The 25,642-nt window shown below is 38.2% G+C and overlaps 1 protein-coding gene across 1 annotated transcript in view; it reads right to left on the bottom strand.

Moving 5' to 3' along the window:
* Nucleotides 1-25,642, bottom strand: part of LOC126249332 (Down syndrome cell adhesion molecule-like protein Dscam2) — a 562,422-nt gene that overhangs the window by 179,598 nt on the left and 357,182 nt on the right. Inside the window, exons 14-16 of the mRNA XM_049950988.1 lie at nt 11,897-12,028; nt 11,495-11,798; nt 10,269-10,450 (exon numbers count right to left, since the gene is read on the bottom strand). Of these exons, the coding sequence (XP_049806945.1) occupies nt 10,269-10,450; nt 11,495-11,798; nt 11,897-12,028 (618 nt within the window). The remainder of the gene's footprint in view (nt 1-10,268; nt 10,451-11,494; nt 11,799-11,896; nt 12,029-25,642) is intronic.

The raw sequence follows: 25,642 nt of genomic DNA on the forward strand, positions 1-25,642 counted from the left end.
ATGGATCGGTGGCTCAAGTCAGGATCACTGAAGAAGAGTGCAGTTTCTCCATCGCCTTCACAACAAGGGAAGTTTCCAGTTGAAATGAATGAGGAGGGAGGATGACCAAAGGAAGAACAATCACAAGAAGCTCGACATGCCGGATTTGTTATGTGAAAATAACCTCCTCTGCCAGAATTGTTTCCTTTGAGAAATAAAGTCTTACGTTCTGTGAAATGCTTTGTCTTCTTATATAGAAATAAGAGAGTCTGTTTGTTTGTTTTCCTAAATTGTTAACAGTCGAGGCTGACTGCCACAATATGGTGTCCCAGTAGTAGTTGAAGTTGTCAGCTGTGGCTAAACTGTTGCCACGCCACCTGCCAGTTGCCAGCTACCAACTGACAGTACATTGTTGCAAAGGCGCCTGCTAGCTGCCAGCTATGGACTGACAGCTGCCATTCAATAGATACGCAAAGACGTAAAAATAACTAGACTTTCCAAGCTGTTTACATGGGCACGAAAATCGATTGTGGAACTGGAAAACGGCTTTATAGAAGCAGATTTCCAGAATCGATTTTGAAGTGTTTACCTGACCAACCAAAAGCGGAACTGGGACATCAGCTTACGAAATCCGCTTTTGGCAATGCACGTAACCTGGGTGAATGTATTCCCACACATTGCACAACAGTTGTCACAATAGTCCTTTAAAGGCAATTCCTTGGCCTCTTTCCTTTAATCAGGCTATCAGGCTATAGTGTGTTGAACAAAGGGAGGAAATCCACTAGTAAGTGTCCGGATACAGTGGTAATTCAAATTGGATCGTTAATTTCAAGTTGTTTTCATTCATCTCTAAACCAAAGACTATTGATACTTCGGGGGCCGGGGGGGGGGGGGGGGGGAGGATGGGGGTTCATTGGGAACATGGCACTTGCATTAAGAAGCTTTCAGCTTTCAGTTCCCATGGGTTTTGCTCTGAAATTTAAAGTTACTGTGCTCTTGACTGACTAGGGGTCCGCCATGGATTTTCGACTGAAGAAGGGGTCCGCCAGCTGAAAAGGTTGGGAAGCCCTGATTTACACTATCCAGCACTCAGCCTTAGACTCTTAGACTCTCTCTCTCTCTCTCTCTCTCTCTCTCTCTCTCTCTCTCTCTTGTGGAAGATGAACAAAACTCTATTCTGTGTCTAAGTCTCAAACTATAAGTTTTGAATAAGTGAATGGGAGAAACATATGGATTTTCTCTTAAATAAACAGGTGTCTTGAAACTGCTGGTGTCATCATTGACTGTTTCAAGCTGTGAGAGGTGCAATGCCACACCCTTGACAAAAATCATGCCACATAGTTGTATCTAAATACCACCTGTTGAAATGGAGAACACAAAATATCTTTTGTTGCTGTGTTATCACCCTGTCATCATTGGGTGCTGAAAGAACAAGCAAATGAGCAAGCTAGCTGCTGTAAGGAGAGCCTTTAACCATTCATGTGGAAGAAACAGTCTCTCAGATCAGATTACTCTATCTGAAACTCCCATGTATTTGCAGACTTTGAATTGTCACTGCCCTGCACAAGGCAGTGATGTACTTTGCACTTGAATCTGCAGAGAAAGTACTGTTTCAAATCTGAAAAACTTACTAGAAGAGCTTCAACATATGAGGGTGGCTTTCCAACAGGATGGGTTTTCTAGAAAACACATTCATGCTCCACTTCAATTGAAGAGAGTGTAGCACAGGGAACATAAGGGAAAAAAACCTAGACAGCCCAACTGTGAGTTTCTTGTTATACTTACATCATAGTTTTTCAAGAACTGGAAGAATACTCATTCAGCTGAAAAACATAAAAAATACTGGGGTCTGACAGAAACAATTTCAACCTTAGTGAAGAAGAGTCATATGAAATTCCATTTGAGTGTGGAACGTCATATGAAGTCCAAATGTGCTTCATGATGAATGATCATGGTGGTAAATATCATCATCATTAATGCTTCATCCTACCAGATAAATCTGCATTAGCAGCAAAATGTCTTAGCACAGGACATCAGAAGACAAATAAGAAGATCAAAAATATATCCCATGTTTCAGTTATCTTGGAGTATGTTGCAAATGAGGCAATATATATTAGTATGATAAACAATCATCAATATGGATTCTGGGTTCCAATTCAGTACAGTTTTTACCTTTGCACTTTCTATCATCACGCTGCATCAAGCAGGACAAGAACTTCCGATGACAGTCCAATCACAGCATAGTGTAGGACTCTTACAGAAATCCAAATATAATTCAGTTTTCAGTCACTGCTGTGTCTGGCAAGATCTAAGGAGCTGTGCATGTGTGGAAGGTCACACCTTAGTTCCAATCAGGGGGATCTTAAATGCTTCCACCATACATCTAATAGCAGTTATGTTATGCATGTGTGACTTTCAGAACTTAGTCAACAGTAATGAACAGTAGCCACTGGAAGGTGTCAAACAGTTGCCTCAAAAAATGTACTTAGATTTACACAACATAATACAGCATCAGACCTGAGAATATTTGATGTGATATCCATCAGACACTGAAAGTGTAAACAGAGTAAGGAAAATACTTCTGATTGATTACATATATGTAAACTAGAATTAGAAACAGATAATAGTTAAACCTTGAGCAGGCACACTGTTTTCCATAACGAGAGTAGGTGCACAGTGCACTTTGTACACACATACAGAATAGATGTCTTTATGTTACCAAGGTAAACACATATGAGCACAATCACAGATTAATCTTAGTTTAATAAAGAATGATAAAATAGACTTGCATCACATGAGCTAAATCACTCATTAATTAAATATTAATGAAAAAAACTTTACCCACAGCAACAGCCCACTCAAAGCATTAAACAGTGCAGCTGCATCAGATCCCTGCCAAATGCTTATTTGATTACTAATTATCTTGTAGATAACTGCATCATTATGGGCTTGTGCTGCTAGCTCGTAATCTGGGTAATTTTCTTGCATGAATCATAAATTTTTCCTCACCTAATTCATTGTTTATTTTATATTACTGCTGCTCACTTGGACATATGACAACACAACTTATTACTGTGTCAGCTGAAGCAATAACGGAGAAATAGTTATGGGCTGAGAATTCTAAAACAACAACAGAAGGGTACAAGACAAAGTTACTTGTGATTGGCACATTTTATACATAGGTGGGTCCACTTGAGGGCTAAACAGCATACAAAGCAAGTGTATAGTAATTACTTCAATCTACACCAGTTCTCCTTGACATTTTCCAGGTTCTTGTCGATCTTGCTGTTGTCCGTACAACATGACTGACTAAATAAATGTACAGGAAGCATGGAAGAAGTGTGAAATATGTGACTTATGGTGAAACATTAAACCCAAAATACTATCTTTTTTTAATATAAAACCACATTTCTCAGAAATTACTATAAATGATAAACATTCTGCTTCTAACATACATTTGAATTTGATACATTACTGCAGAAAATGTTAATTGTAGGGGCTTCACTTCTGGCTAATAATAAGTTCATTATGATGGAGTACTCCAAGTTGCTAATTTTTCTTGCAGTGGTAGACTAGGAACCATTCTAATTCAGAATATGGCGCTTTACTTCTCAGACATGACAATCAATGGAAATTTGATTACAAAGGGTGAAAGACATAAGCCAAAAAATGTGTTATGGAAAATAATTATTCAAAATTTCATTAAAGATTTCCACTGTACAGTAACATATTAAACAATTAAAAATTACATGCTCTTATTCCTCTTCCCTCCAGGTTTAGGCAATCAAAAGAAGACAGACAACGAAAGTCCACACCAGATCACAACTTAATCCTGAACAAACACACCAAGAAAGATGATTTCATGAACCAAAGCCATATATCCTTAATGGAAGTTCTGTGAATGTGCTTGTCATTTAATGCAAGACCTTGGTGCAGTGTGAAGTGATAATGGACTGTATACTACTATCTGTTTTCTCCTTACTAGCCAAATTCCAAATGAGTTTTATGAGCAGGATTCAGACTGAAAATTTTCAGTGTGGGTATTATTATGAAGCAAATTTGGCAATGCAAGTACCACAAACATGCACATATCACTTTCATAAGTTTAAGATCAGTGTAAAACACAGATATGCTCAGTCTCTCAGTATACTGTTTCTTCAAGTAGAGTTACTAGGCAAAATTCTTAAAGTAAGAAAGTCAAATTTCACAGGAATCAAATGTCTCTATATACTACAAGATCTGGCAAAATTTAAGTTGCATTGTGTACTGAAGAGACTTTTGAGTACCTACCTAGCACCACCATTTTATCGAAATTCCTCTAACAATTCTGGCTTTAAATCAGTCAATTCAATCTGACACAGATCATGAAAAAGTACACTATTGGCCATTAAAATTGCTACACCATGAAGATGACATGCTACAGACATGAAATTTAACCAACAGGAAGAAGATGCTGTGATATGCAAATGATTAGCTTTTCAGAGCATTCACACAAGGCTGGTGCCGGTGGAAACACCTACAACGTGCTGACATGAGGAAAGTTTCCAACCGATTTCTCATACACAAACACGAGTTGACCTGCATTTCCTGGTGAAATGTCATTGTGATGCCTTGTGTAAGGAGGAGAAATGTGTACCATCACATTTCTGACTTTGATAAAGGTTGGATTGTAGCCTATCGCGATTGCGGTTTATTGTATCACGACATTTCTGCTCACGTTGGTCGAGGTGCAATGACTGTTAGCAGAATATGGAATCGGTGCATTCAGGAGGGTAATACGGAATGCCGTGCTAGATCACAACAGCCTCGTATCACTATCAGTCGAGATGACAGACATCTTATCCACATGGCTGTAACGGATCGTGCAGCCACGTCTTGATCCCTGAGTCAATGGATGGGGACGTTTGCAAGACAACAGAATTAAACATGTATTCTCGCCAACATATCGAGGGTTAATTAAAGTCATCACCAACTATTATCATATGAGTTGGGTATGTGTTTGAAATTAAACTCAAGTTTCCTTTGAACCTTTCAGCAACTGCATCATCTGAACTAGGAGGTCGGAAATAGGATCCTATTATTCTTTTATTCCGGTTGCCAACAATGACCTTTGCCCATACTAACTCACAGGAACTATCTACTTCAATTTTGCAACAAGATGAACTACTTAAAACAGCAATAAACAGACCACCACCAACTGTGTTTAGCTTATCCTTTCAGAACACCATTAGACTCTTTGCAAAACTTTCGGTTGAGTTTATCTCTGGCTTTAGCCATCTTCCAGTGCCTATAATGATTTGAGCATCAGTGCTTTCTATTAGTGCTTGGAGCTCTGTTGCTTTCCCAACACAGGTACGGCAATTTACAACTGTTATACCAATGGTCCCTGTATCTACATTCTTCCTGTGTTCAGCCTGCACCCTTTGTGACTGAAGCCCATCTTGCGTCTTCCTGAGACCCTCTAACCTAAAAAACTGCCCAGTCCACGCCACACAGCCTCTGTTACCCATGTAGCCACCTCCTGCGTATAGTGGACACCTAACCTCCCTGCCGCCGTTGGATAAGCAGCTGCAGCAGCAAGTCGTATACTCTCAGCTCACTTATTTGTTACATAGTTTAATTCTTAACTACTTTGCGCGTTTTTGGTATCTGCATTGTTTAATTCATCGCGTTTTAGTACCTGAATAGTGTAAAATCATGTAGTCTCCTTCCGCCGCCGAGCAGTGTGTCAGCAGTGCGCAAGTAGCAGCATTACTGCATTTACTACGCAATCTTGTATTTTAATAACAGTTTAAATTTTGTGTCGAATTGTTTGTGCTCTCTGTAGATTAGTTCAGACGTTCTTCGCACAACAGTTTTTAGCATGGATAGGGACTGCAACTGCTGTGTATGGATGCAGGCTGAGTTGGCATCCCTTTGCTCCCAGCTTCAGGCAGTGATGGCTTTGGTCACACAGCTTGAGGCTGTTGCCAATGGGCATCACTGTGGGGGTCCGGATGGGGGTTTGTCGGGGACAGCCAGCTCGTCCCACGTATCCCCCGATCGGACTACGACTGTGGCTGCCTGGGATACTGTCCACATTGAGGCTGATCCCACACCTGTGGTAGAGTGGGAGGTCGTCTCGAGGTGTGGCAGGGGGCGAAACACATTCCGGAGGGCTGAACGGAAGGCCTCTCTAGTTTGTCTGACGAACCAGTTTCAGGCTCTGTCTCAGGCTGATACTGATCTTTGGCCGGACATGGCTGCTTGCCCTGTTCCAGAGGTTGCCCCTCAGTCTGCAAGATCCAGGCGGTCGCAGAGGGTGGGCTTACTGGTAGTTGGGAGCAACAATGTCAGGCGCGTAATAGGACCCCTTAGGGAAATGGCAGCAAGCGAGGGGAAGAAAACCAATGTGCACTCCGTGTGCATACCGGGGGGAGTCATTCCAGATGTGGAAAGGGTCCTTCCGGATGCCATGAAGGGTACAGGGTGCACCCATCTGCAGGTGGTCGCTCACGTCGGCACCAATGATGTGTGTCGCTATGGATCGGAGGAAATCCTCTTTGGCTTCCGGCGGCTATCTGATTTGGTGAAGACTGCCAGTCTCGCTAGCGGCATGAAAGCAGAGCTCACCATCTGCAGCATCGTCGACTGGACTGACTGCGGACCTTTGGTACAGAGCCGAGTGAAGGGTCCGAATCGGAGGCTGAGACGGTTCTGCGACCGTGTGGGCTACAGATTCCTCGACTTGCACCATAGGGTGGTGGGGTTTCGGGTTCCGATGGATAGGTCAGGAGTCCACTACACGCAGCAAGTGGCTACATGGGTAGCAGGGGTTGTGTGGCGTGGACTGGGCAGTTTTTTAGGTTAGATGGCCTCGGGCAAGTACAGAAAGGGCAGCAGCCTCAAAGCGTGCGGGGCAAAGTCAGGACATGCGGGGGCCAAGCAGCAATCGGTATTGTAATTGTAAACTGTCGAAGCTGCATTGGTAAAGTACCAGAACTTCAAGCGCTGATAGAAAGCACCAAAGCTGAAATTGTTATAGGTACAGAAAGCTGGCTGAAGCCAGAGATAAATTCTGCCAAAATTTTACAAAGGCACAGATGGTGTTTAGAAAGGATAGATTGCATGCAACCGGTGGTGGTGTGTTTGTCACTGTTAGTAGTAGTTTATCCTGTAGTGAAGTAGAAGTGGATAGTTCCTGTGAATTATTATGGGTGGAGGTTACACTCAACAACCGAGCTAGGTTAATAGTTGGCTCCTTTTACCGACCTCCCGACTCAGCAGCATTAGTGGAAGAACAACTGAGAGAAAATTTGGAATACATTTCACATAAATTTTCTCAGCATGTTATAGTCTTAGGTGGAGATTTTAATTTACCAGATATAGACTGGGACACTCAGATGTTTAGGACGGGTGGTAGGGACAGAGCATTGAGTGACATTATCCTGAGTGCACTATCCGAAAATTACCTCGAGCATTAAACAGAGAACCGACTCATGGAGATAGGATCTTGGACCTACTGATAACAACAGACCCGAACTTTTTGACTCTGTAAGTGCAGAACAGGGAATCAGTGATCATAAGGCCATTGCAGCATCCCTGAATATGGAAGTTAATAGGAATATAAAAAGAAGGAGGAAGGTTTGTTTGTTTAGCAGGAGTAATAGAAGGCAGATTTCAGACTACCTAACAGATCAAAACGAAAATTTCTGTTCTGACACTGACAATGTTGAGTGTTTATGGAAAAAGTTCAAGGCAATCGTCAAATGCGTTTTAGACAGGTAAGTGCGAGTATAACTGCGAGGGACGGGAAAAACCCACCGTGGTTCAACAACAAAGTTAGGAAACTATTGTGAAAGCAAAGAGAGCTTCACCCCAAGTGTAAACGAAGGCAAAACCTCTCAGACAAACAGAAGCTAAACGATGTCAAAAGTTAGCATAAGGAGGGCTATGCATGAAGCGTTCAGTGAATTCGAAAGTAAAAGTCTATGTACCGACTTGACAGAAAATCCTAGGAAGTTCTGGACTTACGTTAAATCAGTAAGGGGCTCGAAACAGCATATCCCGACACTCTGGTATGATGATGACATTGAAACAGAGGATGACAAGCGTGAAGCTGAAATACTAAACACCTTTTTCCAAAGCTGTTTCACAGAGGAAGACCGCACTGTAGTTCCTTCTCTAAATACTCGCACAAACGAAAAAATGGCTGACATCGAAATAAGTCTCCAAGGAATAGAAAAGCAACTGGAATCACTCAACAGAGGAAAGTCCACTGGACCTGACGGGATACCAATTCGATTCTACACAGAGTACGCGAAAGAACTTGCCCCCCTTCTAACAGCCATGTACCACAAGTCTCTAGAGGAACGGAAGGTTCCAAATGATTGGAAAAGTGCACAGGTAGTCCCAGTCTTCAAGAAGGGTCATCGAGCAGATGCGTAAAACTATAGACCTATATCTCTGACGTCGATCTGTTGTAGAATTTTAGAACATGTTTTTTGCTCGCGTATCATGTCGTTTTTGGAAACCCAGAATCTTTCTGTAGGAATCAACATGGATTCCGGAAACAGCGACCATGTGAGACCCAACACCGCTCTCAACTGCTTTGTATACCATGGGGCATCAGTTCCATCTCTTATTAATTCATTTGGCATAAATCTCTCCATTAATAGTATTTCCTTGAATGTGTGTCACATATTTTGTGTACTTACATAGTTAGTTTGGAAGGAGTGGATACTATATCTTAGGAAGGTGGTAAGTGAATTTTTATATGCTATTTTTTAATAGATATACCTTGCAATTAATTTTGGTGCATTAGGATGTTATGATATTCAGTCTCATTACAACAATCTTTTGTTGACAAATCCCTATATCTACCATGATGTTCATTATTTACTGTGGATTATTTGTTGCTAAAAGGTCACATAAATTTTTGCAACCACTTACACTGCAAAAGGGCTCCTGATGCAATTGCTTGAAATAAGCTCCAGAGAAAGCATTTAGTACAGATATGGACGATGTTTTATGTCTACCACCAACTTTAAACATGTATTTCCTCCAACATACTGAGGACAGATTGAAGTAAGCACCAACTATAACTGCATAAATGGAGTACCTATTCGAAATGAGACTTGCGTTTTCTTTGAACCTTGCAGCAACTGTATCATCTAAACCAGTGGTTTGGTAAAAGGAACCAATTATTAATTTATTCCAGTAGTCAGTCACAGTCTCTAACCATACAAGCTTTCAGAAACTATCTGCTTCAGTTTCACTACAGGACAAACTACTTCTAACAGCAACAAACCCTACATCACAAACTGTATTTAATCTATATTTTCTGAATCCCATTAGGACCTTTGTAAAAAGATTTTAGTGCACTTATCTTCAGTTTCATTCAGCTTTCAGTACCTATAACAATTTGACCTTCAGTGCTTTCTATTAGTGCCTGGAGTGGTGGTTCTTTCCTAACACAGCTATGAAAATTTGCAGCTATAATACTAATTGTTCCTAGATCTACTGTCATTCTGTGTTTGACCTGCAGCATTTCTCCAGTTTTCCAAGACCCTCTAATCTAGAAAAACCATCCAGTTCACTCCACACATCCACTGTTACCCATGTAGCAGCCCCCTGTATGTAAATGGCCCCTGACCTATTAAGTGGAAGCCAACATTTGGCAAGAGTGAATTTCAGACCCCCGTCTGGCTAACAAGAACTAGATTTTCCATGATTTTGCCAAAATCATTTCAAGTCAATGTATGATGTGTCTTTTGATTACCCCATGGCTAATTTTAATCTCATTAAGCCCAAACAAGCATATGTACCAATTATAATGACTTCAACGTTTTGAAATAGTAAACTCTAATCTTTGTTCCAGATTTCCTTTTTATCCATGCATATATGCATGTGGGCAGAGATGAGAAGATAAAATTTTGTCCTTTTGCACAACATTACTGATTTTAACTTGCTGTAAGATTATCATGGTTTCATAACAAGTAGTTTCATATTTTCAGAAACTTAAAATCAATGTCCAGATTCATGATGTTTCTAAAGCAACACTGATGAGTGCTCAGAGCCACATTGACATTATAATTAAATCAGTTTCAAACAAACCGGGAAATTACAAGTGAGTTACAGTTATGCAAAATCAAACCTCAGTGCTCTCTGAAACACAGTGATCACAGGAGATCCATGTACCAGAATGTATACAGGCTGCAAATGAATTAATCATGAAATCTTGTGGATATTGCAATGCCAAAAATATAACTCCCTAACAAAACTGAAAAATGATAGACATTGTGACTCACCATCTTCCAGTGTCTGAGCCACAACTTCTTCTGAAAGTGGTCCTGGTCCTCGGCTATTAAAAGCTTGGACAACAACACCATATTTGCTATACTTCTTTAATGATTCTAGATGGTACTCTTCTTTCCCATATCCTTTCCATGGTACTGTTGTATAGTTGTAGTGTACCTTTCCTTCAGATTCTCTGAAATTAGAACAATGAATATATCTGTTTTCGCAAAAAAATTGCAGCTACATATAATATTCATAAATCACCAGGATTAAGAAATACAGTGTGTTTGCACAAAGCAGGGTACCAAAACATGAACACAGGAACGAAGGAAGAAATTCATAGGACTGTACATTTTTTACATATATGAGAAAACATGATACCTTTCTCTCTAAATCTTTTTTTATTTTTTGTTTTGAACTTTTGTGTCATCCCAGCAAAATTTTATAGAAATCCAAGAGGAAGAAATACTTAACTCAAACCTAAATGTAAAGCTATATATTCTCTGTAAATTACTGTAAATTACAACACACAAGGCACTGTTTACTGAAGAAGTTAAGGTTTTTCCAAATTGATTCATGGACAGAGTGTAGTAAAACTCTCTACTTAGGCTCTGTATAAGCTGTCATTAAAATTTTATTCAGAATCCATAGAAAGAAGCCTATACATGTTGACACACATTCACAGAGTTATCAGTACAATGAGTTCTTGAAATTCCATATGTATGTCTGCAATTTTTTGCATTTTGGATTCTAGATTCATTTTTTAAGCCACAGTTATTTTCCACCTTGATGTTCATCAACAAACACAAACTAGGTCAAAAGTGAATGTGTCGTTATGTGTGTTTTGTGAGCTGATAGACATTTTGTTTGTTTGAGTACCTTTCTGTTCAGATTTCTCAAAAAAAAATTCTAAAACCCTCTCATGAGTCAAACAAACTTATGACTGTTAGCCATTATCTTTTTTGCATCCACTAAATATCCCATGTTATTGCAATATAATTTGGCTATTTGGCATTTGTGTGCACATCTTAATTTTTTTTCATGAAATAGCCACTACAGAGAAATGTTTATTTTTGTAATACACTACAAGTGAGTGAAAGCCTGAAGATTGCTTCATTTGCAATGGAAAATATGTGTTCACTTCCTTTTATTCCATATTCTCACTTATCACTTGCAGATTCAGTAACAATAGTACTATTGGACATCTTGCAGTTGAGACAGGCGTAATGAATCTCACCCTATTTGGCGGAAACCAACATAATGTCCAAGCAGCATGCCATTCAGGTGATCCTCTGGAGGTGCATCCCAAGTAAGCATGAGCTGTGTGGAGCTTACAGCATCAATAGTTACATGGCGTGGTGGTGCTGTAGGAGCCTCTTCCTCAGTGCGTGCCAGCATTTCTTGGCTTGGGGCACCAGGGCCAAGATTGTTCTCAGCAACCACACGAATGCTGTAGAGTGTTGATGGGTGCAACTGAGACACCACAGCACTGTTCTGTTTGCCATCAACAGTCATTTCTTGGGATGGACCTTGCCATGAAACTGAAAAATGCAAAGTAAAAGAAGTTCAAATGTAAGTGGATATGACATACACAAACTACCTCTTTAGTGACACAATAGTGGGTAGAATATGACCTCACCTTGAGTAGGATTGTATTGCAGCACATATCGAGTTATTGGACTGTTGCCATCATCTGGTGGATTCCATGCAATGCTGATTTTCCTGCTATCTTGTCCTAGTACATGGACATTAGTAGGTTGAGATGGTAAGTCTGTGAATATAAAAGAATTATACAGCAACTTGTGACAAAGCAAGCTGGGATGTTGTTACTTTCTCTCTTGTTTTGCCATCTACCCCCTTAAATTCATTTTTTCATTTTAACTAATTACTATTAACATCATAATCAAAATCATCATCATCATCAGACAATTCAATCATTAAATGATGTGGCCTCTTCGAGCTGTGGATCAGGTGATCTGCATTTTCATAAAATAGAAAGGTTGGCCCTCAATTGTGAAGAATATAGCACCTGATCTAGTTTGGTGTTCAGTTTTATGTATGTAATTGATTTTCTAATTCATTTTGACTATTCCTAGTTAATATCTTTAGTTATAAGGTGAAATCAGTAATTGTTCCATAACTTAAATTCTATTGTTGACTTACAAACAAATATAAATTCTGTACTAATTATAAACCTTTGGAGGAACAATCACTGGTATTCTTAAAGTATCTATTTGGATCTATTCAAATATATGATAGCAAAGCCAGCCCTCAATTTATTCCAAAGTAATTACCAGGTCTGTCAAAAGTATTGTTTCTATAACTATATTTGTTAATTTTATCATTTAAACAAATAATTCAGCTTAACCCTTGTAGTAGAAGAAACTGTTAAAAAGAAGGAATTTTTCAATATATTCAGTTAATTGAATGAGTTATGTTTTAATTGTAATTCCTGTAAATTAAACATCAAACAATGTATAGTTTCAGTACCTATTACTGTGATGATATATAAAGGCCCAATTTTTGGTCCCAAGACAGTCAGTCCACAGCCGATTTTCAGACAAGGAAGCTGTATTGGTTAGGTCAACAACAATGCATCAACTTAACTGTGACATAACTGTAACACCAATGACAGAACAGTAAACTATTGTAGCAGTATGCTGATGTTTGCCTGCAAACTATTAATGAGGCTTATCGAAAGTTAACCAATAGTGGACTGGCCATATTTCCAGGGAAAGGATTAATGAAGATTTGTCGTCTGAAGAAGATCACATGGTAAGAAAAAAGGAAGTTTGGCACCCTGTAATAACAGCAAGTGTACAAGTTATACATGTTAAGCATTTACTGGACCGTGGTAGTGATTTGAATGGCATTTCACATGCATTTTTTGAATCTATTAACACAGAGGGTAGAGTACTGATGCATGTGTCTGGAATAAAAATTGTTGGTGCTACTGGTAAGCTATCAAGGAGTGTGAAACAAGAAGTACTATTAACTGTGGAATTGGCAGGACAGCTGTCTGTGTGCAATTTCTTGGTAATTTAAAATCTCAGCATAGAGGTAATATTTGGGACTAATTTCTTATGCAAATAGCAAGTAGGTGGTTCAACATTCTGTGTTGGATTCACTAAGTGGTGACAATGCTTACCCCAGCTGTCTGTCTCTACTTTCATGTTTCCTGAGACAATCAAACTCTTCTCCTATTCTATCTGTAAGTTATAAGTGAATCAGAAACATTACATCTTTGACTTTCATGTGATTTTGTACAGCAGGATACTTTAGTATAGGAATATTTTAGAAAAGGTTTCTCAAGTTGTATGTTATGTTGTGTTAGTTATAAGTAATGGAATCATAAGAGGATGGAAGAAAGTAAATTGGTAGCATGGTTAAAGACATTCTCTCAAACAAAGAGGTAAGGCAAACTGAAAATGAAAGGTGTTAGTTAGCATATGTGGAGAAGGTGTAGATTATCTGAAAACTATAATTAAAATCTGAATTATTCAGCTCATGGGTGCATGAACAGCAGCAATATGCAGTAAAAACCATCTTGAATACTAGGTCTTAATATTAATTGTGGTGTAGTAGAAGTGTTTGTGGTCAGTGCAATCAGTATATGCAGATAACTATTTATCTGTGTCATAGTACAGCCTTTTCTATCATTAAGAAATTACAACTTTAAACATAGTTGCCTGCAGTAATGCGTGTGGAAAGAATATGCAAGATTTGTATGTATATTGCACTTCAGGCTAGAATCTCAAGCAATTTGATGGAACACAGTGAAATAAGTTTTTCTAATTGATAATTTTGTCTGGTCAGTAATAAGAGCTCAGTTTGCCTTAGCATAAGGATCTATTACTGTGGAATGTTTTTCAGTAGTCTCAATTTTGCATTGAATAAGCACAGCAGGTGTTTATTAGATAATAAACCAATAATGAAATAATAAAATAAGAATCATGTTAGGGTTTTAATGGTTAGGGAGCCTGTCTTTGCAGTAGGAATGTTTTTTTGAGAATGCACTCCACTAGTTAACGAAGTAAGAGAGGTAAGTAAAATAATGGAGCTGACAGACATGATTGAGTAATGAAAAAGATAACTGTATACAAACAAATGTGGTGTAACTGTATTCATGAAATAATTTTGAACTAGGAAACAATGAGTACTGTGTATATTGTGCAATTCATGACACTGCAGCTGGGAATGAAAGCTCAATAGAAAGAACAATATTTTAGTGAGGTACAAGTCATATAACACTGCATTATCAGATCTATACGTTATCTGAAAACTTCTATTTGTGTTCTGAGTAATTATGAGCTTAAAGTGGTAATACTGGGATGAAAAAAAGTAATTTTGCTGATTAACTGATAATGCTAGTGCTAGAGTCTTGTGAATAATCTGACAGGTCAACTATTTGGTAACATCTTGTGATTTTGCAAGGATTTAATTTTCTGGTTGAATGAGAGTAGCACTCAGAGTCGAATGGAAAAGTAGGGCAATGATTTGGTACAACTTCCATCCCCTTGTTTTTGATTTGAATAGTAATTAAGTCATGTGGTGGTGACTATTCTTTTTTCATAATGTAACATTTTGTAAATCTATGCTACTACACATCTTGAGTTTTTGCTAGAGGTGATATACATATTTTAGACACTAAGATGATGAGTCCATAAACTATGTCGATTTCAAACCAGGACTTGGCATTTCAGTGATTTTGCAAAGGGGAAAGAAGCCCAAATCTTTCAAGTTTAACCAGTTTCAGACAGTTATGACCTAGAGTAATGTTTTGTAATGTAATGTGTACTTGATTTTAAAATTTTTACTGGTCTCCATCTTTTGTACTATAGTCAAGATGCCTAATTTTTATTAAAAGTATAACTTGTGGGTATTTGGTGCCATTGTACAATATAACGTATGTGCATATTTTGTATGGCCATTTCATATAAGAAGAAATTTGAATTACATATGTAGAGTAGTTTTTGATGAGATTTCTTGTTTAATATTTTTTTGTGTGTAGATTATTAACTCACTTTCTGGGGTCACTTGTGCTCATTGAATTGCCCAGTTAGCTACTTGCAACATCTATCTGGTCAATCCAATCAGGGATTAAGGTGATGAAGCAAGCTGGGATCTTGTTACTTCCCCTCTTGTTTAGCCATCTGCCTCCTTAAATTCATTTTCTTCATTTTAACTAATTAAGATTAACATATGCGAGTGTAATCTGCATTTTCATAAAAGAGAAAGGTTGGCCCTCAATTGTAAAGAATATAGCACCAGATCTAGTTTTGTGTTTAGTTTTATGTATGTAATTGATTTTCTAATTCATTTTGACTATTCCTAGTTAATATCTTTAGTTATAGGGTGAAATCAGCAATTGTTCCATAACTTAAATTCTATTGTTGACTTACAAACAAATATAAATTCTGTACTAATTATAAACCTTTGGAGAAACAACCACTAGTATTCTTAAAGTATCTATTTGGCTCTATTCAAATATATGATAGCAAAGCCAGCCCTCAGTTGATTACAAAGTAATTACCAGGTACGTCAAAAGTATTGTTTGTATAACTATATCTGTTAATTTTATCATTTAAACAAATAATTCAACTTAACCCTCATAGTGGAAGAAATTGTTAAAAAGAAGGAACTTTTTGATATATTCAATTAATTGAACGAGTGGTGTTTTAATTGTAATTTCTGTAAATTTAACATCAAACGATGTATAGTTTCAGTAGCTATTATTTTGATGATATATAAAGGCCCAACTTTTGGTCCCAAGGTAGTCAGTCCATGGCTGATTTTCAGACAAGGAAGCTGTTTTGGTTAACACCAGTACGCTACGTGTTAAAACAATGACAGTGTCTGTTCAAAGTATTTGAAAGATTGTGAACTGTGTGGTTAGGGTTTTACTGCTCATAGATATACAACAGTAAACTATTGTAGCAGTATGCTGATGTTTGCCTACAAACTATTAATGAGGTTTATCAAAAGTTAACCAATAGTGGACTGAGTGAAAAGTGCTTGACTTGCCATAGAATTGCTAGATCGGGGCCTTTGTGTGATGGGTGCTGTAGTTGTTTCCATGTGGGTGACAGTAGTGCCGTGGGAGTAGGGGAAGCAAATTAGACTCATCAGTGGTTGTGTAGGATATGTAGTAGAGATAGGAAGATACTAGAAGAGGAGGGGTAAATTGCCGCCCTTCAGGCTGAGTTAGACAAGTCCAGGGGAAGTCTTGACAGGTTAAGAATGGACAAGTGCAAAGAGAGATAGGAAGTGGCAACAGGCAACAGGAGGAATAGGCCTAGAAATTTGTCTGGCAGCTTCCTGGTGAATGTGGAAAATAGATTTGACCTGTTGTTTCAGTTAGAAGCTGGTGAGCCTCAAGCAGTTGCAGGTGTAGACAGGGCACACCAAACTTTCAGCAGAAAATTGAAAAGTAAGGATGTAGGGAAATCAGTAAGGAGAAAGAAAGTGTTGTTGTTAGGTAGTTCCTATGGAAGAGGTGTTGGCCACCTTTTGCAGGATTAACTAGGATCAGAATACCAGGTCACCAATTCTTTTAAACCTAGCGCTGGTGTGGAACAGGTGACAGAGGATTTAGGATCACTTTGCAAAGATTTCACTAAGGAAGACACTGTGGTTATAGTGGGTGTGCCAGGTAATAGTACTGACAGAGATCCTGGGAAGGTATAGAGTGTGACATGGCAAAGATTACATCAGCATCAAAGCATACTAGTGTTGAGTTTGTATTTGTTCTTGGGCACTATGACCGACCTCAATTGATCTCTTCTGTCGGGGGAGTTAATTTGGAGTTGGCATGGCTGCTTATGTCGGGTGCAGGGTCGCACATTAGTGTGGATCCCCTGTTGATTCTCTCAATAGGTGGGATTATACTAGGTATAGCCTTCACCTCAACAAGAAAGGGAAGGGCAAACTGGCTGGGAAAGTAGCAGGAAAGTTAAAGGGAGGAGGCAATGTCATGAGTGATAAAATACCAGTTGTTATAGGGTTCACAAAAGACCCTATTTTATGATAGGAAGGACAGAAAGAAACCAAGTTTTAAAAGATTGAGACAAACCTTCAGCTTGAGGGGGGGAGGGAAAAAAAAAAAAAAAAAAAAAAAAAAAAAAAAAAAAAAAAACATAATTCTAGTTTATTACATCAGCATAAACAGCTGTTGGTTAAGAATTTTCAACAATCAGCAGAACCCAGGTTTAACTCAGTCAAAGTAAAATGTGAGCTATCTTTATTGCATCAAAAAATTCATGGACTGAGAACTAAAATTAATGAATCAATTATCTGCATAGATATATTAGAGTACTCAAACCCAGCTGACATAATCTGCCTCTCTGAACATCATGTGACCACTGGTATAGAACTTTTAAGTGTTACAGGATTTAGGTTAGCATCTCACTGCTGTAGAGCAGAAATGGAGAAAGGAGTAGTTGCCACATACATAAATTTAAGAACACAGACATTCATAAATTTTGCCTAGAACAGCATATGGAAGCATGTGCAACAAGTAGAATTTCACAAAAAGTTCTTCACAACATTAAGTGTATACCAAGGACCTGCAGGTAACTTTAATCTGTTCATAAACCACCTTGAAGCTGTACTGGCCCATTTAAAAAACCAAAAACAAAGAAATAGTGGTTTCTGGTGACTTCAATCTAGATTTCCTTAAAGACTCTCCCAATAAGAACTTATTTGAGTTAGTAACACTATCATTCAACTTAATTCTGACTGTTAACTTCCCCACTAGGGTAGCCAATCGCTCACAAACAGCCATTGTTAACATATTTATAGAAAAGTACAATCAACAAAATTATGTTACAAAACCAATAGTCAATGGGCTCTCAGACCATGACATGCCGTTCCTTCTGTTAAATGTTAATAATGAAAAGGACATAAAATCTGTTAAATCTGAACTCAAGAGGGTAATCAATAAGCCAAAAATTGATTATTTTAGGACACTCCTCAGAGGCATTCCCTGGAGTGATATTTACAGTGCTCATGGCATGAATGAAAAATATAACATTTTTGCTAATAAAGTGCTTACCTTATCTGAACACTGTTTCCCCCCAAAACTAACCAAGGTTAGAGCAAAGTCTACAAAGAATTCATGGATTACTCAAGGAATAGAAGTATCTCATAAAACAAAAAGAAAACTGTATCTGTCAATCTGAAACAGTTCTGATTTTGATGCCATAGAACATTACAAGAAATACTGCAAAATATTAAAGACTGCAATATGGATATCAAAGCAAATATATTACAAGGAGAAGATAGTCATATCAGATAACAAAATAAAGACAATATGGGATATGGTGAAAGAAGAGACCAGTAGAAGCAGACATGAAGAGGGGCTCTGCCTCTAAGCACTATGGGATTTAACATCTGGGGTCATCAGTCCCCTAGATTTAGAACAACTTAAACCTAACTAACCTAAGAACCACATGCACATCCATGCCCGAGGCAAGATTCGAACCTGTGGCCGAGCAGCAGTGCGGTTCCAGAATGAAGCACCTAGAACAGTTCGGCCACAGCGGCCGGCCTGCAGAGGGGCAAATAACATTAAGAGTAAATGATACATTGGTAACAGATGTGTATACTGTTGCAGAATTTTTTAACACACATTTTATAAATGTTACTGTTACTGTTAATGGGGTTGTCAGGTTCTGTAGATGCTGCCATGGGATACCTCAGACCAGACATTTCAAGTAACTTCCATAATATGAATTTGACCCTCACTACCGCAGCAGAAGTAATGTCCATCACAAAATCTTTAAAATCAAAAACATGTAGTGGGTATAATGAAATATCAACAAAGTTAATTAAAGAATGTGATTCTGGGTTAAGCAACATATTAAGCTATCTGTGTAACCACTCGTTTATCAGTGGAATATTTCCTGAATGGTTGAAATATGCTGAAGTTATCCACTGTTTAAGAAGGGAGATAAAGAAATTGTGTCAAATTTCCATCCAATTTATCTTTTGCCAGCATTCTCAAAAATTTTAGAAAAGGTAATTTACAATCAGCTTTATAACCATCTTATCACAAATAACATACTGTCAAAGTCACAGTTCAGATTTCTAAAGGGTTCTGATATTGAGAAGGCTATCTACACTTACAGTGAAAATTTACTTAATTCATTAGACAAAAAATTCAGGCAACTGGTATATTTTGCGATGGGTCAAAGGGATGTGACTGTAAATCACAATATCCTTTTAAGTAAATTAGAATATTGTGGTGTAACAGGAAATGCTGCAAAATGGTTCAAATCTTATGTCTCTGGCAGGAAACAAAGGGTGTTATTAGGAAAGAGACATGTATTAAGCTATCAGGCATCATCCAAGTGGGAACTAATTACATGTCGGGTCCCACATGGTTGCATGTTAGGGCCCTTAGTTTTTCTTGGGTATATCAATGACCTTTCATCACTAACATTACCAGATGCTAAGTTTGTTTTGTTTACTGACGATACAAATATTTTAATAAATAGCAAATCAAGTGTACTCTTAGAAAGATCAGCTAATAAAATATTTGTGGACATTAATCACTGGTTCCTAGTCAATTATTTGTCACAAAGCTTTGAAAAAACACACTACATGCAGTTCAGACCTTGTAAGGAGTGTCCTATGAGTATATGCCTAACATACGATGACAAGCAGATAGAAGAAGTGGACAGTGTTAAATTCTTGGGATTACAGCTTGATAATAAATTCAACTGGGTGGAGCACACCACAGAACTGCTGAAGCAGCTAAATGAAACCCTATTTGCAATGCGAATTCTGTCAGACATAGGGGATATGAAAATGAAAAAGCTGCCACACTATGCTTACTTTCACTACATAATATTTATTCCTTAATGAAATTGTCATTAAAAATATACCATTTTTTCAAACCAACAGCTCAGTTCGTGGAATCAGTACTATAAATAAGAATAATCTTCACAAGGATTTAAAGTCACTTACTCTTGTACAAAAAGGTGTGCATTATTCAGGAACACACATTTTCAATAACTTGCCAGCAGCCATAAAATGCTTAACAACCAATGAAATTCAGTTTAAGAGATGCCTGAAGGATTTATTGGTGGCCAACTCCTTCTACTCCATTGATGAATCTCTCAGTAGAAACAACTGATTTTGTGTGTGTATATATACAAAGTACAATCTAACTTCTGCACCATTTCAGTGCAGTAATGTGTTCATTGCAAATAAGTATTGTAGTAGTTCTATTATATGTTTATTACCTTATAAATAAAAAACTTTTTTTTTATTTTAAATTCAGTGCATTAACGTGATCTTAGTAAATGTGTGTTGTAAAATGATCCTTTCATATAGCACTCGTACAAAAAATAAGGACGATAATTCCACTTGGACCTGTGGAAGGTGCATTAGCTTATTTGTTTTAGCTGTAAATATTTGTCACATATTATTGTTTTTCTGACATGTTCTACATCCTGGAGGACCTCCTCACTATGGATCAATTGGAATGAAAGTAAATCTAATCTAGAAATCTAATCCATATTAACTGTGTATATTGGGTGGTTGTGAACAGTGAAAGTAAAGAATTGTGAAACACAACTGTGAACCTAGTGGCTACATCATTTACAGAAGTCAGTGTTAAACTTCCCCCCCCCCCCCCCCCCCCCCCATTTTTCAGCCAGTATCACAATGCAGTACGTCAATGCCAAGGACAATTAACAAAGAAATAAAGCAGGCAAACATCACAAACTAAATGGAGACAGACATAAGCTAATGAAAATCTTATAATGTTATTACTGATTGGAGGAGACTTAGTGTGTCTTGATGCAAACAGCACTAACACCTTAAATCAGTATTGCTTTAATTTACAGAAAGAAAGACAGCAGACAGAGAAAATAAGAAACAGCTGTTTAATTAGAGGTGGTATATTATTACCAATATACCCCATCCTTCAGTCCTCTCTTTACTTGGTCAGCAGGCAATGGCACAGCTCATATTTATGGCTAAACCATGTGCTGCTGATTCATTAATTAACAGAAATACTCAATTCTTCCACATACCAAAGTTTTTCTCCTCATTATGTACTTTCAGCAATATCTTGTAGCCAGTGCAGGTAGTGCAGGTACTGCTTACAAATTGTTGTCAGAGGTGAGTACTATTTTTCGAAGCTATTAGATTTCATTTGCAGAATGTAAGAAACATTTCTTGTATTTCTGGTCTTAGGTCCTGTTACTGTGGAAAATGGAACGCTTTATGACAGCTGGGTTTTATTTCACATGGGAAGACTGACTGAATTGTTACTGAATTTGAAATAATACGAGGGCCGTTCAGAAAGTAACCTCCGGTTGATTTAAAAAAATACACCAAGTTAAATAAAAATATTTTAATATATACATCTTACAACTACATCTTTGCACTATTTTTCTACATAGTCTCCATAGCGATTGAGGCACTTATCGTATCTCTTCACAAGCTTTCAAATTCCTTGTGCATAAAAATCACCCGCTTGTGCCTGGAGCCAGCCTGTGACCGCATCTTTGAGCTCTTCGTTGTCATCAAACCGCTGTGATCCGAGCCATTTCTTCAAATGCATGAAGAGGTGATAATCACTTGGCGCCAGGTCTGGGCTGTAAGGTGGATGGTTGATAACGTCCCACTTGAAGGACTCAAGAAGGGCCGTTGTTCTGCGAGCAGAGTGAGGACGGGCGTTATCGTGCAAAAAAACGATACTGGAAGTCAGCATACCACGGCGTTTGTTCTGTATAGCCCATCGTAACTTTTTTATTGTTTCACAGTACATGTCTTGATTAATGGTCATACCACGTTCCATGAATTCAACCCTTTGGCATCCCAAAACACCGTTGCCATCAGTTTTCTGGCAGAAAAATCTAGCGAGGCTTTTCTTGGTTTGGTAGGCGAATTTGAATGTGCCCACATCTTTGATTGTTCTTTTGTCTCAGGGTTCACGTACTTAATCCAGGTTTCGTCACCGGTCACGATTCTGTTTAACAATGGTTCTCCTTCGTCCTCATAACGTGACAGAAAGTCTAATGCAGAGGCCATTCTTTGAGTTTTGTGGTGGTCGGTAAGAATTTTGGGCACCCATCGTGCACAGAACTTACGGTAACCCAATCTTGCTGTCACTATCTCATACAAGAGAGTCTTAGAAATCTGTGGAAAACCAGTAGACAACTCCGACATTGAGAAACGTCGATTTTCACGAACTTTTGCATCAACTGTCTGAACGAGTTCGTCAGTCACCAATGATGGTCTACCACTCCTCTCTTCATCATGAACGTTTTCTCGTCCACTTTTAAATAAATGTACCCATTCACGGACAACTCCTTCACTCATAACTCTTGGTCCGTACACGGCACAAAGCTCACGATGAATAGCTGCTGCAGAATATCCTTTGGCTGTAAAAAACCTTATGACAGCACGCACTTCACATTTGGCGGGGTTTTCTATTGCAGCACACATTTCAAACTGCCACAAAAACTAAACTAGCACAGGTACGACATTCACTCGACCACGGCTTGATGCCGACTGACCTGTTGAGTGCGTGAACGCACAGATGGTGTCGCTACTCCCCCCACAACCCGCACTGTGACCAATTGGAGGTTACTTTCTGAACCGCCCTCGTATATGCTGAATTACAAAATATTTCACCAGGATAGTTTTTCCTTTTCTTCAGATGCTGCAATAACATTTCAGAAAATTTGAGATTAAAATTCCAAGTTAGATTAGCTACCTTTAAGTATTGTAAGTGTGTCAGATGTGAAGACTGGAGTAAGGTAGAGATACATCCCATAAGTTCAACCATGATTTCACTTTCATGTCTTGTGTAGATCAAAAACTCCACCACACATTTATTATCTCTGACGCATGATCAAGTAATGATCAAAGTATGAGGTTTGGTATGGTACACAGGTACAAAAACTCATTATGAAACATTTAACAGAGTTCCACAGGTTCACTCTTGCACTTTCTCACATTTGACAAAAAACTTTAATTTAATGTACTTTAAGTACAACTACTGGTTTTTGTACATGATAAAATTATTATGTTTATTCCTCCTGCTCCCATCCTCTGCCCATAATTAATACCCCTGTGGAAGACCCAGATGCAAGATCTGTGTCATACATCTACTGATTACCTCTTATCCTATTCTTCTCACTAGGTTTCATGTCTCATACAAACACAACCACTTGCTAAACAGGTGAGGTCATATACCAACTTTGCTGCAACAATTACGTAGCAGTTTATGTTTGCATGAGCATAAGTAAACTATCCATCTGGGTGAAAGGCAACTGATAATCTGTGGCATACCCAGTTGCAGAGTATACAGCACCACATAATGTAGTGCCCTGCACCTTGGATGAATCAGTTCAGTATCTGTATCAAGAAGCTAGAACATGCAGTGAATATCTACATCTAAATACATGCTCTGGAAGCAGTCATAAGGTACATGACATAGGGTGCCTGTACTGCAGTTAATCATTCCCTTTCCTGTTCCCCTCACAAATGAAGAGAGACTTGATTTCTCTTAACATGTTCTTGCAGTCCTAAGATGTTGGTGGCAGTAGGTTTATTCCGCAGTCAGTTGCACAACATACTACCGAACTTTTTCAGTAGTGTTTCACAGAAAGAACATCATCTTCCCTCCAGGGATTCCCATTTGAGTTCACAGAGAATTTTCATAACAATCGCATGTCGATCAAAGTTACTGGTAGCAAATCTAGCAGCATGCCTCTAAACTCCTTCAATGTATACCTTTAAACTGACCTGGTGGGAATATCAAACACTCAAACCGTATTCTAGAATTGGTCACACATGTGCTCTGTATACAGCTACATTTTTCTAGAATTCCATCAATAAACAGAAGTCAACATTTGCCTTCCCTAGAAATGACCTACATGCTTGCCCCATTTTATATCACTTTATAATGTTATACCTAGATATTTAACCAATATGACAATGTCAATCAGAACACCTCTAAAACGTCACAACACTGTTATTATTACTTATTTGCAGTAACATACTTTTTTTTACATTTAGAGCAAGCTGCCAATCACCACACCAAACACAAATTCTAACCAAGGCATCCTGTAGCCTCCAACAGTCACTCAAAGATGACACTTGTCCATACACTGCTGTCTTGGATTGCTGCTCACTCTAATCATCACATCATTTATGTAAATAGAGAATATGAGCAGTTCTACCTCACATACTTCCCTGTGACACTATGGAATATAGTGAAATGAGAGACAGGCCAACAAGACACAGAACAGGTAATTTAAATAGCATGGATATAAATCATCAGTCACAGGTAGCAGATGTGTTTAATAATCATTTCTTAAATTAAGTAGAAACCATAGGGACAAACAGTTCAAGAGAAAAGGAGTATGCTGAGTAAGCAACTTGTATAAAATTCAGACATATGGATGTCACATCAACTTTTCCTTCTGAAATTGAGAAAATTATATATTCTGTCTAAAATAAGAGTTCATCTGGATTTGATGGGGTTTCCAACAGACTACTAAAGATGTGTTCCCATGTAATAAGCACTGTCTTTCCTTGAAATATTTAATGCATCACTGACACTGGACATTTTTTATGAGATTGCAATGTGCCATTGTTAAACCATTGTATAATAAAAGTGATAGGAGAGATGACAATAACTACGAAAACATTTCACTACAGACATCATTTTCCAAAACTTTCAAGTCATGTGTTCTAAAATAGTATTCCACCTGAGCAGCAATAATTTCCTCAGTAAATCATAGTTTAGATTTCAGAAGAGTTGCTCAGCTGAGATTGCCATTTATACATTCACTCACTTTTTTTGTACAAGCATTAAATAACAAAATAGCACTGGATAGTATTTTCTGTGACCTATCTAAGGTATTTCACTATGCGCATCACAATGTTTTCCAGGATAAATTGAGGTTTTAAGGAACTGGTGGTACAGCAAACCAATGGATAATGTTATATCTAACTGAAATAATGCTGAAAGTTATACTTAATAATTCAAGTAATGTAAGCAGGGAGATGCTTCTGACTGGGAAGGAATCACTTACAGGGTCCCCAAGGCTTGATCTTAGGTTCATTAATGTTTCTCATACATATAAACGTCTTACACTGAAGAGCCAAAGAAACTGGTACACCTGCATAATATCGTGTAGGACCCCTGCAAGCACACACAAGTGCCACAGCATGACCTGGTATGGACTTGACTAATGTCTAAAGTAGTGCTGAAGGGAATTGACACCATGAGTCCTACAGGGCTGTCCATAAATCCGTAAGAGTATGAGAGGTTGGAGATCTCTTCTAAACAGCATGTTGCAAGGCATCCCAGATATGCTCAATAATGTTCCTGTTTGGGGTGTTTGGTGGCCAGTGG

The sequence above is a fragment of the Schistocerca nitens genome, chromosome 3 (assembly GCF_023898315.1).
Source record: "Schistocerca nitens isolate TAMUIC-IGC-003100 chromosome 3, iqSchNite1.1, whole genome shotgun sequence".
Lineage (NCBI taxonomy): Eukaryota > Metazoa > Arthropoda > Insecta > Orthoptera > Acrididae > Schistocerca > Schistocerca nitens.